Below are 16,954 nucleotides of genomic sequence, written 5' to 3'. Positions count from 1 at the left end.
ATGGTGATTTCATTGAAAGTGTATTTTCCCCCAATAAAAGGGGTTTAGTCTTCAAATGGTTGCAGCAGAACAAAAACAAGTGGTGTGAAATATAACTCATAACATTTATAAAAGAAAACTTCATTATAAACTGCAGACGTGGTGTAGAGGATTGGACGAAGGAAGTTCAGACAAGAACACATGATTTATGAAATATAGAAATTATCATATAAATTATGGGAAAACATCATTTCCTAAATTTTAAATAAAAAAAATGAATGAGTCTGAAAGACTGTCAATTATTTCAACTACACTAATAGCATTGTTATTGTCAGTGTTTTCTACCTGTGTGCCGTCTGTGTATCCTCAGGTTGTGTGTGCAGGGCTGTCCAGCTGTTGTAACAGATTCTGGATGATGGTCTGGAGTTGTGGTACCAGTCCTCTCTGGGCTTGCCAGGCTTCCTGATGCTGGCACATGAATCAATGCAGCCTTTCCCTTCCCATGGTACAATGAATAGTAGTATACAAAATCACACAGGTACCTGCAAATGATTCAATTGATAATTGTATAACATGCTATAACTTTCAATTCTTTATTACATTATTAAATTGAATTATAATTTATGAAGGGGTTTATACATTTTTAAACAGCTCTTAGAGTCATATATACTGTACTTGCACTTGCAAAGATAGATTATTATTCTAAAAAAGCCTTTGTTGATCAGTAAAAAACAGTCATACACATCTGGGACATCTGGTTTCTGGTAACACTTTAGTTTTGGGAACATGAACTCATTGATTTAATAAGTGTAGGGTTGTTGTAGCGATAAAATTGATATTTGCCCTTCACCCTTTACTTGTTTTAAACCTTTATAGGTTTCCTTCTTCTGTTAAATACAAAAGCAGTTATTTTAAGAATGTTGGAAAGCGGTAACTGTTGACTTCCATGCTATTGGTTTTTCCCCATGGAAGTCAATGGTTACAGGTTTCAACCTTCTTTAAAATATCTGCTTTTGTGTTCAACAGAAAAAAACGTTTGCAAACACTGGAGAGTGACTAAACAGTGAGTAAAGATTCATTGTTGGTGAGCATCTCTTTAGGTGTAGGTACAGGATAGGATTTATGGATGTAGAATTTGGTCATTCAGAATTAGGTGTTAATATGTGCTGTGTAGGTACTAATAATCGGCCATGTGCAGGCTATTAAGCTACTAATTAATCCATTTAAAGGAAAGGTTTACCAGGAAAATCACAATTCTGCCATCATTTACTCATCTACTTGTTCCAGACCTTTTTGACTTTGTTTCTCCTGTTGAACGCAAATGAAGATATACTGAAGAATGATGAAAACCAGTAACCACTGACTTCCATAGTATTTACTTTTCCTACTATTGATGTCAATGGTTAGCGGTTTCCAACATTCTTTAAAATATCTTCTTTTGTGTTCAAGTCAAGGGAGAGTAAATGATGGCAAAATTAATTCATTAATTCATTCTCCTTCAGCTCAGTCCCTTTATTCATCAGGGGTCGCCACAAGAAAATGAACTGCCAACTTATCCAGCATATGTTTTACACAGTGGATGCCATTCCAGCTGCAATCCAGTACTGGGAAACATCCATACACACTCATTCACAACATATACTACGGCCAATTTAGTTTATTCAATTCACCTATAGAGCATGTCTTTGGACTGTGGGGGAAACCGGAGCACCTGGAGGAAACTCACGTGAATACAGGGAGAACATGCAGAAATGCCAACTGACCCAGCAGGGAATCAAACCAGCGACCTTCTTTTTTAGACCAGCCAACTTTTTTAACTATCCCTTTAAGTAATAAGTTTTATCGATTATCCAAATTGTTACTGTAGTTGTTACAGTACCTCCCAGCGTCTCTGGAGTAGATGACATCGAGCCCCATACTTTTTAGATGCTTGCTAAGGGACCTCATGTCTATGGAGGAGTTCAGTTGTTCTGGTCCTCCCTCAACGCAGCAGTGACCAGCAGGACACAGACCACTGACATCCCTGTCTTTGTAGCAGTAGTCCTTCCCTGTTTGCTCCAGTGTAATGCCTTTGGCCCCTAGGGCTATGCCTAAATGAATGACCATCTGCCCATCACAGGGAAAAAAGGTTTTAATTCTATATCAACATTAATATAATCTCAGATGCTATAAACATCTCACTTATAAAATATTTAATCTCTTAAGTGTTCATCAGTTGCTGGTCTGTGTGTAAATAGTAGTTGACCTGTTTGAAGTTACCTTTGGAGTCATTGTCTGCCAGATGTTATCGAGGACTTGCTGACATTTGGCATAACTGACAGGAATCTCTTTAATGTGGACCTCTATGTTCAAGCCAAGTCCTGCAATCTTCAAACCCTGCTCAAATAATAAAATGTGGCCATATTAATTTAATCTGACTGTGGAGAATTTATAATTATTTTATTAAAGGCATAGTTCATGTCAAATGAAAAGTGTTAATTTACTCACCACTTGACTTTTCTTCATCTATTTTAGTTATTTTCTGTGACTTGACCTTACATGCAACCGGTGTCTAGAGGTCCTGGGTGGAGCATGTTGTGGAATTTTGATGTTACCAGTTTGATTGTTAAAACCCCTTCTCAAATGACTGACATTGAATAATCAAATTTAATACTGTTTGAAAAGATGATACTTTTGTCATTATCAGTTAAATCTGTGTTTTTGTAAACAATCATAAACATTTACATTGTAAATGTAATTGATGTGGGCAGCACGCTGGCACTGTCGCCTTACAGCAAGAAAGTCGCTGGTTCTAGCTCGGCTGGGTCAGTTGGCTTTTTTTAGTGGAGTTTGCATGTTCTCCCTGTGTTCGCGTGGGTTTCCTCCAGGTGCTCTGGTTTTCTCCCACAAGTCCAAAGACATGCGCTATAGGTGAATTTGGTAAGCTAAATTGTCCATAGTGTATGGGTGTTTCCAAACGATGGGTGGCAGCTGGAAGGGAATCCGCTGCACAAAACATATGCTGGTGGTTCATGTAGACCCCTGACTAATAACAGGACTAAGCCGAAAAGAAAATGATGAATGAATGAATGAATGAATATAATTGTTGTTTTTTGCACAGATTATTCAACTTCATAAGATCAGGAGCTATGCATATAAATTTTGTTTTGCATACTGTGTTATTGACTCAAGTATTGACTTGGTTTAAGAATCACCAAAGACCAATGTTTGAAAAAATGTATGAAGAAAGAAGTGACCTACACTTAAATGGCCTGGAGGGTGAGTAAATTAACAGGATGTTTTCAGATTGAGTATTTTAATTAGTGTCATGTAAATGTCAAAAATACCAATTGGGAATAGTTTGTGAAAAGCTATACTTTTTAATACTAAACTACGAGAGGCGAGAGGACGAGGAGAGAGAGAGAGGAGAGAGATGAGAGAGGAGAGGAGGAGATGATGAGGAGGAGAGGAGGAGAGAGAGAGAGAGAGGAGAGATGAGAGAGAGAGAGAGAGAGAGAGAGAGAGAGAGAGAGAGAGAGCATTTTGCTTTTAATACCAACGACATTGATTAAAAATTTAATATTGAGGTAAATAATGCGTTCACACTGCTATAGCTCAATAAATTGTAAAATCAATGTATTACCCATTGTTTACTTTAAAAATGGTCGATGTAGACGACTAATATCAAAAATGTATTCGTTTTACGTTACCTTAGCGGCCTCCCAGCTTGGATTCACTACATATTGTCGAAAAGGACCAAAACCTTGTACATTAAACAAGCAAACGTCATCTCAAACACAGTAGCAGAGGCGACTACTTTAACAGAATAAATAACATTTTCTTCATATTTATCGTTACACGAACGAAGCCATAATAACTGATAGCCAGGTTACGCAATTTCTTAGATGCGTCAAATTACCCAAAATAAACCACATACCTGTTATAACTACAATTTCGCGGGAAGTGTCCATTATTTAAAAAAAAACTAAACGGTGTACCGACTATTTAGCTGAAGACGAAAATAATGACGCATTCCAATGTAACGTTAACTGATGATACTGCATTTAAACTGTCTTGATAGGGCTGTTGCCTGACGTGATAGTTTGCTCAAGTAAGGGAGTGCATTGTCGATTTTTCTCCACATGGGAGAGCCATCTCATATCCCATCACAGCTAAAGACGTACTCCTTCAAACATCTCACTTAACGGGAAGGAATTTATACAACGTACCATGGCGTAGGACTCAGTCATGAATATTAATTCAAACGTGCTGACGTTCACGAAGCGTCCAGTCATAACCTAATCAACATTCAGCTGTTTCAGCTAATCATATAGCCCCTACTGGGTGAACGTCGCGTTGCGTTATTAATAATCATGAAGTAAACCGTCACCATAGTAGAACTCGCTAACGGGACATGGGATCAGCTCAAATCCTCCGCACTTGTCCGACTCTGCCTCCGCCCAGCGCTCTTCATCGACGCAGAACACGGATGACAACAAAATATTGATTAGCTTCTAACTTAAACACGTTTACGCTTTTAGATATTCTCAATTACAACGGGAAAATGTTTCGAATGAGGGAACCGTTTGAAAGCGAGAAGCTCCAGCTGCAGGAGCTCAACCAAAGACTCAGCCACTACCTAATGCGCTCGAAACAGTTAGAACAAGAAAACACCTGTCTGATAAACGAAATAAGCTCAATCAGGCAGAACAGGTCTGGAGAATGGGAAAGCAAGCACATGTCCGAGCTGCGTGAAATGAGGAGACTGGTGGAGCGTTTATCTTACGAGAAATGCAGAGCGGAGATGGAGCGACAGAAGCTGCGTAACGAACTTCAGACGCTGCAGTCGATGCGTTCAGATGAAGCCTCGGTCAGCAAAACCATCGGGACTGAGCTTAAAGGCTGCGAGAGGCAACTTCAGAACGCTATTCAGGGCAACAGTGCTTTGGAGAGTCGTCTCTTTGAGCTGGAAACGGAATACAAGTTTTTGGAAGATGCCCACAGAAAGGAAGTGGCCCACCTGAGGGACCAGGTGCGCTCCAGAACTGTGCGCGTCGTGACTCAAACGCGTCCCGCACCTCCAGCGGTTACTATGGAGGAGGTGCAGGAGTACGCGAACCACTTCACCGAAAACTGGCAGGGAACTTTGGAGATGTACCGCCTGCAGGTGGAGGAAATCGAAGAGTCGATAAAAGCAGATCACGCGAGGTTGGAGGAGATTCAGAGGGAAAAGAGGGAACACGCTTCGCAGTTCAAGAGGCTGCGTGACGAGATTGAGAAACAAACACAAGTGCAGATGAACCTCGAGGAGCAGCTCGTAAACATGCAAGATCAGTTCAGAGCTGAAATCACTCAGTATCAGGTGAGTGTCGAAGCCAAACACAAGCTGCTCTATTAATAAAACTTGGGATAGTTTTCCTGATGTGCTTTAGGGAAAACAGGGATTGCGTAAGGATGTTGTGCTCATCCAGAAAGAGCGCCACACCCACGGCCCGCACTATGGTGACAGCAGCAGCACTGACACATCTCTGCCGACACACAATGGTATCCCATGACGTTTTTAAGTATTTGTTGCACAATTACCATGGTTATGTATACTTATAACCTTTTAGATCTGTTTTATACAAAATAATCAAGAACCACATGGAATATTTTAAGCATTGCGACATTTTAAATCATGTTAAATCAAAGTCTGCCACGTGGAAAGTCCCTTTCCCTATAATACATAAATTGCTATATTTATTTGGTTTAATAAATGTTATACTTTTATAAAGTTGTATGCACCTTGCACCATATATATGACAAATATGTAAAAACACTTGTGCATAAATGTTATTTAAATATTTTTATTAAATAAAAAAGAATGAAATTATATTTTAGAATTAGCATATACTGAATAAATATCAGACTTTTACTTAAATTTATAAAAATTATTACATTTCTGAAGACTGAAGTGCCACAAATTTACTCGAAGCAAATTTTAATTTCTGCTCAAATATATTTTCTTTAAAAAATAGAAAATAATGTTGACAGAATATTTAATAAAGTAATCTAGTGAAAATAAATAAATAAATAAATAAATAAATAAATATATATATATATATATATATATATATATATATATATATATATATATATATATATATATATATATATATATATATATATATATGCAGTGCTAAGCATATATGTTTACACCCCATTTTGAAATAAATATTTTAATCCATTTCTCAGTGAATATAGGCACTGTATTTTGGTGCATTAAAACAAAACAGATTTAATAAAGAGATATACTTATTAAAATAATATTTTAGTCAGCAAACATATTTAGAAATTGAAAGATAATACAATTTGAGCAAAATATTGCAAAAAAAAAAATTACAACCTACAAAATTTCAACTAAATGAAAACATTTTTTTTTTGCTTCTCTTAATTTTTCTTATTTTTAAATGTGTATTTAATATTTTTCTGTAACATCTAAATTTAGCTGTACTGGTTTTTGGACCGTTATTGTAAGATAAGATTTTGTTAGATAAGCTCCAGATTTGGCTTCAGTACTGACTAATCTAATGTATATGCACAAATATAATATTGTCTAGCTTTCTATTAAAAATATGAATTTAAAAGATAGATTTGTGAGGGGTGTACTTTTATATGAGCACTGTATATATTCTAACAAATATAAACAACATTTTACAGATTTTTTTACTAATTAAAGAAAAATCAGTTATATAACTTATAAGTCTGTTTTTTACTTGAGGTTACACTCTCTGGCAATGACATTAAAGTAAAAGATTTCAAAACGCACAAATAACGGATACCAAGCAGTCATCAACTTCATGTAGATGCACATTATCCAAACACCTGTTCTTACAATAGGCCCCTTTGGAGCACAAGTGAGAAGTGCTTTAGCTCTGCCAATATCCCTGTTTATCATCTCTAGCTCAATGTGCTTTAGAAAAATTGAGCATTAATGCTTTATCCCATGATTGCCTCTCTCCACGGAGAATGACAAATGAGCAGTTACTGAAGCAAAGTGCAAGCATCCCTAAAGTGTTGTGTCACTGTGGGCTAAATTGAATGGGCTGTTTGGAGGATGTCAGCTTTGACATATTACTGCAACCAACCTCATGCCAAAATATTCAGAGTCCAAATCCAGAACAGATAAGCAATTACCAAATGGCCTAATGATGCAGGCCTGTAATAAGCATTTACAAAGACATTTATCAGTCTAGAGATTAAGTGCTGTGTAATACTAATATGCAGGGTGAATGAAGCTAATATTTTATTTTCAAATTGTGACATTTTACATTCATGTTTGGTATATTTTGTTTGGTTGAGAAAACAAAATATATATTTACTCCTGGTTTGCCTAGTTTTGTCATTTTAAGACCAAACTTAAAATAGAGAAAAAACAGCTTTTGTGACAAAAGAAAATGCTGTGTACTAGTATTGGATTAGGTAGCTCAGAAGATAGAATTCCTACTTATTTAAGTAAACTACATGACCAGAGCAATCAAGTGAACTCACCCAGCAGGCACACGGCGTCATAAGACATTAATATTAGGTTATATTTTGGTCATGATGTCAGGTGACTAAAAAGCAATGTCTAGTCAGTGTCTAAGGATAATGTTATTTTGATTTCCAATAACGATGTCGAATGACATTGATTTTGGTTGATTTTAGGTTGTGTTGTAAAGTGACCAAAATCCAACATCAAGCTAACATCTTAAACCAATGTCTTAATGACATCAAATACTGATATTTATTCCTCAGGTATGGTAATCGAAATCCAACGTCTGATAGACGTCATACTAGTAACGTACACACAACATCAAACTGTAAAATCATTAGACGTTGATATTTGGTTGATTTTAGGCTGGACAGTTGGTTAGACATTGACATCAGCCTGGGGTGCGTTTTCCAAACAACAATGTAACTCGCGGCTGAACTATCATAGTACGATGCGTCGTTTGGGAAAAGAACGATGTAGTGATGAGTGTTTCCCAAAACTCGTAGTTTCTCTGTCACAGATTCATCATTTGAACCACGTTAGTTATAACGTGCTCTAAACAGGGTGGAGTAACAACTTCTTTAAAGAAGAACCCCATCATTTCTTTGTGCAAATTATATTGTTTTTAAACTCACATGCATTAAAAAAAGTCTAATATTAGTTTTGGTAATAACATGCACTCGCTTTCCATATTAATTGAAATATATGTAAATGGCACATATAGGACCTATGTTTCCTTTACAAATATTATTGAGAACATTACATATTCTATTCCAAAACATACAGTAAAATCACTTACAAAAAATAACACGTATTCTAATATCATATATAAATTATATAAATAAACAATGAGGCTATTTATTGAGAAAGGAAATGTAATTTATTATTGATTAGGAAGTGAAAAAAATACTACTTTAATAATATTATTAATGATGATGATGATTATTATTATTAAATAGGATATTGTTTATTTATTTTTTGAAAAGACTACTTTTACAATTTGACACTTGTAAACCACTGAAGAAATGTGCTAACCAACAGGCCCATGTCATATACAGTACAGATACTTAATAAATAACCTACTATAAATTAAAAGCATTAATGTTTGCTGTTTTTTGTTTTCACAAGCTTTGGAGACGTGACATAAATTCCGCCTTTAAATAATAGGTTACCTATAGCTTGAGCATGAGCCACGGCTGCATTCAAATTGACATCAATGTTTTCAAAGTGCACTGCGAAGGGAGCGCAATTGTAAACATGAAGATCGCTAAAACTGAACTGTAAAAATACTTTGAAAGCAAATTACACCTAAGAGTGATGACTTTGCTTTTTTTTTTAAAATCATTCCCAGTTTAAATGTTGGAATGCTCTAAAAGAATAGGGCAAAGGGGGGATAACTGGGAATAGAACACAGCCAGGAACTATGTTTCTAACTACAGCTCCAGAAGTGTAGTTGCAAGCATACAAGTTTGCGACGCAGTTTCCGATTGTTCGTTGGAACGATAGATTTGAGAAACGCCAAATCAATGAACTATGTTTATAACGCCAGAAATGGCGACCTTAGTTAGCTAACGATGGTTTTCAGAAATGCACCCCTGATCTTGTGTTTTGATGTCAACCCGATTTTCATTTCCAAACAAAACGTAACATCCCCACAACGTTGGAGTGCAATATCAATTTGACATCATGTTGACATCCCTTGCTTGCTGGGCAGCATTAGGAAGGGCATACACTGTGTGAGCCAAATTTTGATTCGTTCTTCTGTTTTTTGGCCCTAGTTTCTGTTTAGTTTTGCGTCGTTTGTCACGCTGGGTTTTAGTTAGTATCCAGGAGGAACAGAGAGACGGTTGAACTCAGTGTCTGAGTCCTCACCGTACCTTCTCAAAAACAACAAAATACAAGCTTCTGGGTTCAGGGGGAGTCATATTAAAGGATATATTCTGGGATGCACAAAAACATTTACAAGTGTATGATAAAAGTTTAAAACACCTTGTCAGTAGGTGGTGGAAATGCACAATATGCCGGTTTGTCAACTGCCATCAAATGAAAAAAGTGAAGAAGTGGGGGTGACATGTTGATTTTTACATGTACAGTATGTGGACCCTTTTCACATTTCCAGGTTTCTCAGCAGCAGAAGTCGTCATAGTTGGGTAAACTTAGAGCACAGTGAATGGAAGAGTTGGAAAAATGAAAAAATGTTACAATCCAATACAATACAAAATAATAAAATAAATACACAATAATAATGTTATCAAGACTTTCAGAAAAAGGAAAAAACTGAGAGACTGATAACAGCAAACAGAAAGGAGAACAAAGTCAAGTAAATAAATAATGAGTTTTCAGCAGGGAGTGATGTTGTAGGAGCTCTCAAACAGGTGCATCACACAGTAGCACCAAAAATATACTTTGAATCAATAAGATGCAAGTGGACACCGTTCTGAGAGAGACCGAGAAGAGATGAGATAAAAATAGATTTTATATTTTTAACGGTATACTATGTAGTGGTGTGTTATTAAAATCAATTATTATAACATACTATTGTGTAATAAAAACTTTTCCAACCCAAAGTTATTTAAATCAATATATACCACATAGGTGTAAAAGAGTAAACAGGTTCACTATCTTCTTGTCATGCAGGCTATCATTGAGGAACTAGAGTATGAGCGCAGAATGCTGTCCAGCAACATCTCAGATAAGCTGAAGGACCATCAGGATCTCTTACAAGTCAAGATGGGTCTCGCTCTGGAAGTGGCAGCATACAGGTAAGAGCTTCTTCAACAAAATCAATAAATGTAATTACTTCTAGAACTCAAGAAACCTTGTTTTTAATGACACCAGTGGCCATTACGTGAACTCCAACCAACAACTTATTGCTTGTACTTGCACTTTGCACACATAACAATCAAGAGACTGAATGTAGTTGGCATTGACATACAGTACCACCTTGAGAAAAGTCAGCCCACAAGCATTCATAGACAAACTAGGAAGTCAGGGATTTGTAAACATTGAAGGGTGATCATATGTTAATTTTTTTTCCTGGGACAGCTGCCTCAAAAAAAAATTGATTGCTAGTAGTAGCGTTCTTTTGGACAAAAATAGCATAATCAGTAGTAGCTAATCATATAGTATTGAAGCACAAAATGTCCATTCAGTTGGTTCTTTGTGTATTCTGTAAATCCACTCTAAGATATCTGGTCACCCTTACACTGTCAATACAGTTGCAATTAATACAATGAAAAATATTTTAGTCTTTTTACATTCATTAGTTTTCCTTGAATGACCATGTAGTGCCTTACAGACAAGTTTTGAAAAGAGCTCAAATAATTTTTCATTTTCTGATAACTCACGTTTGTTCATTGATTCCAGAGGTCTATATATATATATATATTTATACACACACAGTTTAAATCAAAATTATTAGCCCCCTTTTAAATTTATTTTTCTTTTAAAAATATTTCCCAAATTATGTTTAACAGAGGCAACGCAGTGGTGTAGTAGGTAGTGCTGTCGCCTCACAGCAAGAAGGTCGCTGGTTCGAGCCTCGGCTGGATCAGTTGGCGTTTCTGAGGGGAGTTTGCATGTTCTCCCTGCGTTCACGTGGGTTTCCTCCGGGAGCTCCGGTTTCCCCTACAGTCCAAAGACATGTGGTACAGGTTAATTGGGTAGGCTAAATTGTCCGTAGTGTATGTGTGTGAATGAGTGTGTATGTGTTTCCCAGTGATGGGTTGCAGCTGGAAGGGCATCCGCTGCATAAAACAAATGCTGGATGAGTTAGCGGTTCATTCTGCTTTGGCGACCCCAGATTAGTAAAGGACTAAGCCGAAAAGAAAATGTTTAATAGATCAAGGAAATTTTCACAGTAGGTCTGATAATATTTTTTCACCTGATTTATATCACCACATTACCTTGTTAAACAATAACCCAAATATTGACAGAACACTTCAATTTTATTACTACAATTTTAAACTAAATTAGCACAGAAATAAAGCAACGTTTACACAACAGAGTCAATAATTGCCAGACTCCCGTGCAATCTGTCGGACAGTGCAATTGGTGCGTCTTCTTGGCTCAGTACCATGTGTTTGACAGTGGTGATATTTTCAACTGTACGGGCAGTGCGTGGATGACCGCTCCCCGCCACACGACATACTGATCCAGTGCGGCCAATTTTTGCCAAAAAGTAAACCAATGCACCTTTTGTCCAGTTTTTAGTCGGAAACTCACAAAGAAATCATGAAGCACTGTAGCCGTTAAGTTCTCGTGAATCTTTGATCAAAAACATCATTTTTATTTAAGCATTACGCAGCTAAAAATAAATACGTCATCATTACACAATCATTACATCATAGCCTAGGAAAGTAAATAAAATGATTCTTCTATTGCACAGATTGCGCTGTTATTCCTGTATGACATTGACATCTCCCTCAAGTTCATTTTTGTTGAAATACTATCAGTGAATTGATGCCAGTTTAAGCGCTGGAAAGAATGACCTGTTTCTGTGCCCTTTAAATGAGTCTCCTCCCACATTCTCATTAAAAATGAATAACAAAATTACTTGTGCTTCATGGACTTGGGCTGACTTGTCCTCTCTAAGGACTAGTGCTGGAGACCTTGAAAGCCAATAAAATGTCTCATGTTCATATTTCATTGTTAAGGTCATTTCTGCATTCCAGAGCTTTTCTAAAACTAAAATCTAAACATCCAAATCAAGCACTAGAAAGACGTCTTTGACCAGTACACTTGCAGTAATCCGTCAACAATATAGTATTTTAGCACAGCAGCATTCATGTTGTGAAATTAGCCTCTACTCCCTATTGTACGTCTCAAAATTGTAAATGCAAAAATTCATTCTGTGTGAATAGCCCCTTATTCTGCCATTACAAAAGTATGTTGGGTATCTAAAACCTGTTTATTCAGCAATGTGAATATACATGCTTGACTGTTGTCTGCTTAGATTTGAGTAGTTGATTTGAGTACTCCAGTATGTGCCTTGTAGATGTATTTTTAGTCACTGCAGCAACAGAGAAACTAATGCCCTCCCATTTGGCAAGTTTGCATACAGCTCCACCTCTCTTGCCTTGTTAGACTGCTTAAGTCTCTGCTTTTCTGACCTTATCCCTGTACATTAAACAAACACTGACCTTATATGACTGTAAAGCTGTGTGATCCATTAGTTAAATATCGTGAAAATTTAGCTTGAGGAGTTATTAATTAAGCCACATCACAGTAAAATCTTTTTTTTTTTAGATCTTGTTGTTTTAATGCCATTTTTGATAGTCACACGACTAATATAATTCCCCCATAGCAGGTAGGATTTTAACACATTTTACATAATAATTGTAATTTGCCAAACAACATTTATTCTTAATGTAAAATGTTAAGTTGGCCTGAATATGTTTTGAATAATAGACATGATGTAGACGTGTCTTTCATTCGTCTGTTTTAAAACTGCACCACATCATAAGCCATAATGAAAACAGACAGAGTGCATTGTAGCAGTTATTTTTAGATCAGTCTTTCAAAGGAATCACAGGGGACTTTCACAGGGATACTGTCTGTAGCTCCCACAAAGTCTGCTTCGCTTTGGTTTTCTGATGCATTTTTCATGTAAAAGCACTGTCAAGGTAGGTTCAGAGGGCTCAACGACCTAATCTATTAAACACAATGCTGGATTTAAGAGTGTGGTTATGTCTTCAACTGTGTTTTCTGCTTATCTTGATGTGGCTTGGTAGGTTTTCTATTTGTCCTCAATGTTGTTTAAGCTTTTTCATGGTCATGGAAGAGCATTGAGGTAGTCAGCATTCTCAATGTGAAAACAATTTGTCTAGGTCTACATAATGATACTGTATGTTCTGCTCACACAAATTATTTTCCATTTGCCCTTGTCATGATCAATAGGGCGCTCTTGGAAGAAGAAGGAAGACATGCTAAAATGTGGTCTAATCAGCATTCAAGAGAAAGAATTATAGGTATTTGCTTGTTTCATTCAGCTGTTATGCTATTTGAGGTTTTTTTATAACATTGAAGTTGGATTTACTATCATCCAATAATTTTTTAAAATATTTATTTAAGTAAATATTTAGCAAATTTAGAAACATGTTAGAAAGTTAAATCTTCACTATCCCTAATTTCTACCTACTGTCTGTTGTCCTGTGTACTGTAGATATAAAAACGCCAGCCCATGTTTACACTCCAAGAGTCTCTGTTAATTCTGCAAGTCGGCCAGATACAAGAAAAAAAGCTTTCACAGGATATGATGTTAAATATATGGAGCCTGTTTTCCAGCATGAGAACCTCATCTACATCAAGTCAGTTTCATTCTTACGAACCCTCCAGGATCGTGCCCATCAGTGTATCGAATCGTGCCCAGCAGAGTCCTGATTCTAGAAGGGACATGATTTCATTCACCAAAGCAGCTCAGGCAGCTGCTTCCAGTACCTCAAAACCTGGAGTCTCTTCTGCAGAGATAAAAAGAGAGGAGATAGATCAGAGATTTTTGAGAAAAGAGGTCTCTCAGCACCCTTCAAAGAGCTCAGCTGATCTTCCCCCCACTAGAATCGAAAGTACACCAAGCTCGACCATGTCAAAAATAGAAAAACCAAAGCCAGTGAATGTAATATCACCTACTGTGAGCTTGAGCAAGACCACCACTGAAGAAAGCCGAGAGAAAGATGTTAAACTGAAAGAAAAGAAAATGGATTTCAAACTAGATCAAGACAAATCTGAGGTATCAATAAAAGATAAAAGAGGGGATATAAAAGAATCAATAGCCAAAGATGTGGGAGAGTCTGAACATGTTGAGCATAAGGTGTTTGTAGGTGAGGAGAAAATATTAGATGCCGTTTCTATGGAGGAAATAATTCAGAAGGTCATGAAACCAGCTGGTTTAGATTCTAAGGTCAGCTCATCCCCTGACTCAAAAGTCACATATCATGTGGAGAAAACAGAACAAGAGGATGGAACCACCAAGACTCAGATTGTCTTACAATCGAAAGTTGAGGAGGAGCTGGACCTGTCTGAAGATTTTGCCCTGGAGGAGCTTCTCAGCAAGGGAGTCAAGAAGGTCACCCTGGAGAACATCAAGGGAACCCCAACGGGAGCCATGATTGAGAACCTGCTGAGTCTTGGCCTGCAAGGTGAAAGTTTAGAAAATAAGTCTGTGAATGTGGAGGTAATCGAGGAACCGGTGGATTCTCAGAGTGATGAGGAGAGTGAAATTGAAATAGAGGAGACTGTGGAGATTAAGTCTAAACAGCCAAGCATCAGTCCCTCATCAATGTCCTTCCAAATCGAGGAGCTAGAGAGTGACCCTAAGACCACAAAACCCTACGAGACTGAATTTGCTAAAGCCTCGCGTTATGGGAACAGTGGCTCTATGCAGGTTCAGGATGTTTCCAAAGAAGAAAGCCTACCCTACTTCTCACATGGCCATGACTCACAAGAATACTTTGTCTCCACTCCTGACGAGAACCTGTCAGAGTCAGAGGAAAAAGATAATGAGTCGGAGGATGGAGGAAGGTTTAAGTCATATAGCCATTATGGAGTTGTGGATGATCTGTCTGATGAAAGATATTACCAGGAAGATGATCCAAAACGACCCACTGCTGAAGGTCACAGTTACAGAGACTCACCTGATTATGGTGACCGCTCGTTTCTGAGAGACAATATCCAAGACTGCATAATCGAAGAGGAGGTGCACGTTTCTCCCACTCTGCAACAGTCCATAGTGGGGATCCTGAGAGAGGAGTCATTAGACCCCGAACAGCAGCTCAGAGGAGCATTAGAGCAAATCCAAGACACAGTTTCTGGAGCCCTCAAGGAAGAGCTGGCTTTTTTCACGAAGGGTAGAGAGACTCCAGAGAATGTTTCGGTGGACATCAAAAAAATAGAACAAGTTGCAGACAATGGAACCATGACTATTGTGGCGGAGCTCAATGTATCGCAGACGTTGGAGGAGTCTGGACTGCTGGAGGAAGAACATGATCCATCTGAAGAGCAGATTATGGCGGCACTGAGCTCATCTCATCCAATGCTTCAGCAGGCCATCGGGGGAGCAGCCGGTGCAGGATACACCATGAAAATTTCCAAAGAGGAGTTTGAAACGGACGAAGTGCCATGGATGACCACCGATGAGGAGTTCCAACAGTGGAGCTTAACCGATGAGTTTGGCAAGACGGAAAAGCACATCAAGCTGGGCCCTAGTGAAAGATCTTTTACTTTTCAGATGGATGTGAACAACGGCTCTTCTGCATCAGCGAGTGAAGGAGCCGTCGAAGTGCAAAGCAGCAGCTCTTCTGAATTCTCACAGACTCAGATGATTGAGCCACACCTAAAGGTCTGTCATGAGAAAAGAGTCGCGACTGTTTATCTTGAAAGCCCCAAAGATGAGTAATAGATTAATGACGTAATATTCAATGATAACAAAATTAGACAGAAGATATCAGGTACAGTGGTCCCTCGCTATAACACAGTTCACCTTTCGTGGCCTCGCAGTTTCGTGGATTTTTGCATTTTGACTTTTTTTTTTACTTTACAGCGCAACATTTCTTCGTCCTGATTGGCTGTATACCACTGTCTATCAATCTCCTCGCAATGAAATTTGGACTTCTGGACATATTAAAGGAAGGTAGAAGTTACGCGGTTATAAGGCGCCATTACGGAATGAATGGATTTTTAGTTCACTAGATAAAGAAAAAATAAATAACATAAGGACGACAGAAGCAATAAGTTTCAACAAAGACGCAAAAAGGGTTGTAACTGTCAGCAACAAGACCACCGTAAAGATGAAGTCTGCTTTAGCTTTGTGGATCAGTGACTGCAGTTGGTTTCATTCTATAATAAAGGACTTATTTTTCCACAAAGGTTTTAACTTTGAGAATGTTTAAACGAGAGAAAAGTGTGAAAATGTTAATGCCTGTCTGAGAAAAGTGCATAAAGTGTGTAGTGAGGGGTTTTAGCCTTAAAACATCTATAATAATTGTATAAAAATAAAGCGACTACTTTGCAAATTTCGCCTATATTGCGAGTTACTTTTAGAACGTAACTCCTACGATTAAGAAAGGACCACTGTACTTGAAAATAGAATTAAAAAACACATATTGTTCAAAGGTTTGGGGTTTCAGTAACATTTTTTAAAAGAAAATAGTGTATTAAGCAAGGAATAAATAAATTGAAAAAATGAAAGAGGTTATATTTACAATATTTCAAGTTAAAGGTGTTCAGTTGAACATCTGAGTTCTCAACATTAATAATAAGAAATTTTTCATATTGCAAAAAGTGACAATCTTAGCAACCCCCAAATTTTGTGTTGACTTATCTATAGTGTTAAAAAAGCTAAAGCGAATCATTTTAATATCTATTTTTGATTCGTTCTTATATATATTTTCATCATAATTTACATGGACATTTTACTATAATGCAGCGTTAACTAAGCTCAGAAAAAAACCAAATGCAGTATTTTCTTTATTTTTCATTTCATATTCA

At 37.3% G+C, this 16,954-nt stretch overlaps 1 protein-coding gene and 1 pseudogene across 1 annotated transcript; one reads left to right on the top strand and one right to left on the bottom strand.

Moving 5' to 3' along the window:
- Positions 1-345: 345 nt before the first annotated feature.
- Positions 346-3,929, bottom strand: LOC130245376 (pyroglutamyl-peptidase 1-like; annotated as a pseudogene).
- Positions 3,930-4,372: 443 nt separating this feature from the next.
- On the top strand, positions 4,373-16,418 carry LOC130245583 (synemin-like). Its single transcript, XM_056478326.1, is given in 5 exon segments — positions 4,373-5,320; positions 10,109-10,233; positions 13,370-13,440; positions 13,635-13,750; positions 13,752-16,418. Coding segments are annotated over 5 exon segments (3,222 nt in total). The 5' UTR covers positions 4,373-4,522; the 3' UTR covers positions 15,864-16,418.
- Positions 16,419-16,954: the final 536 nt, after the last annotated feature.

This window comes from Danio aesculapii, chromosome 18, assembly GCF_903798145.1.
Source record: "Danio aesculapii chromosome 18, fDanAes4.1, whole genome shotgun sequence".
In the NCBI taxonomy this organism is placed as follows: Eukaryota; Metazoa; Chordata; class Actinopteri; order Cypriniformes; family Danionidae; genus Danio; species Danio aesculapii.
Note: the sequence above shows the minus strand (reverse complement) of the source record. Positions and strands in the feature narration are given on the sequence as shown.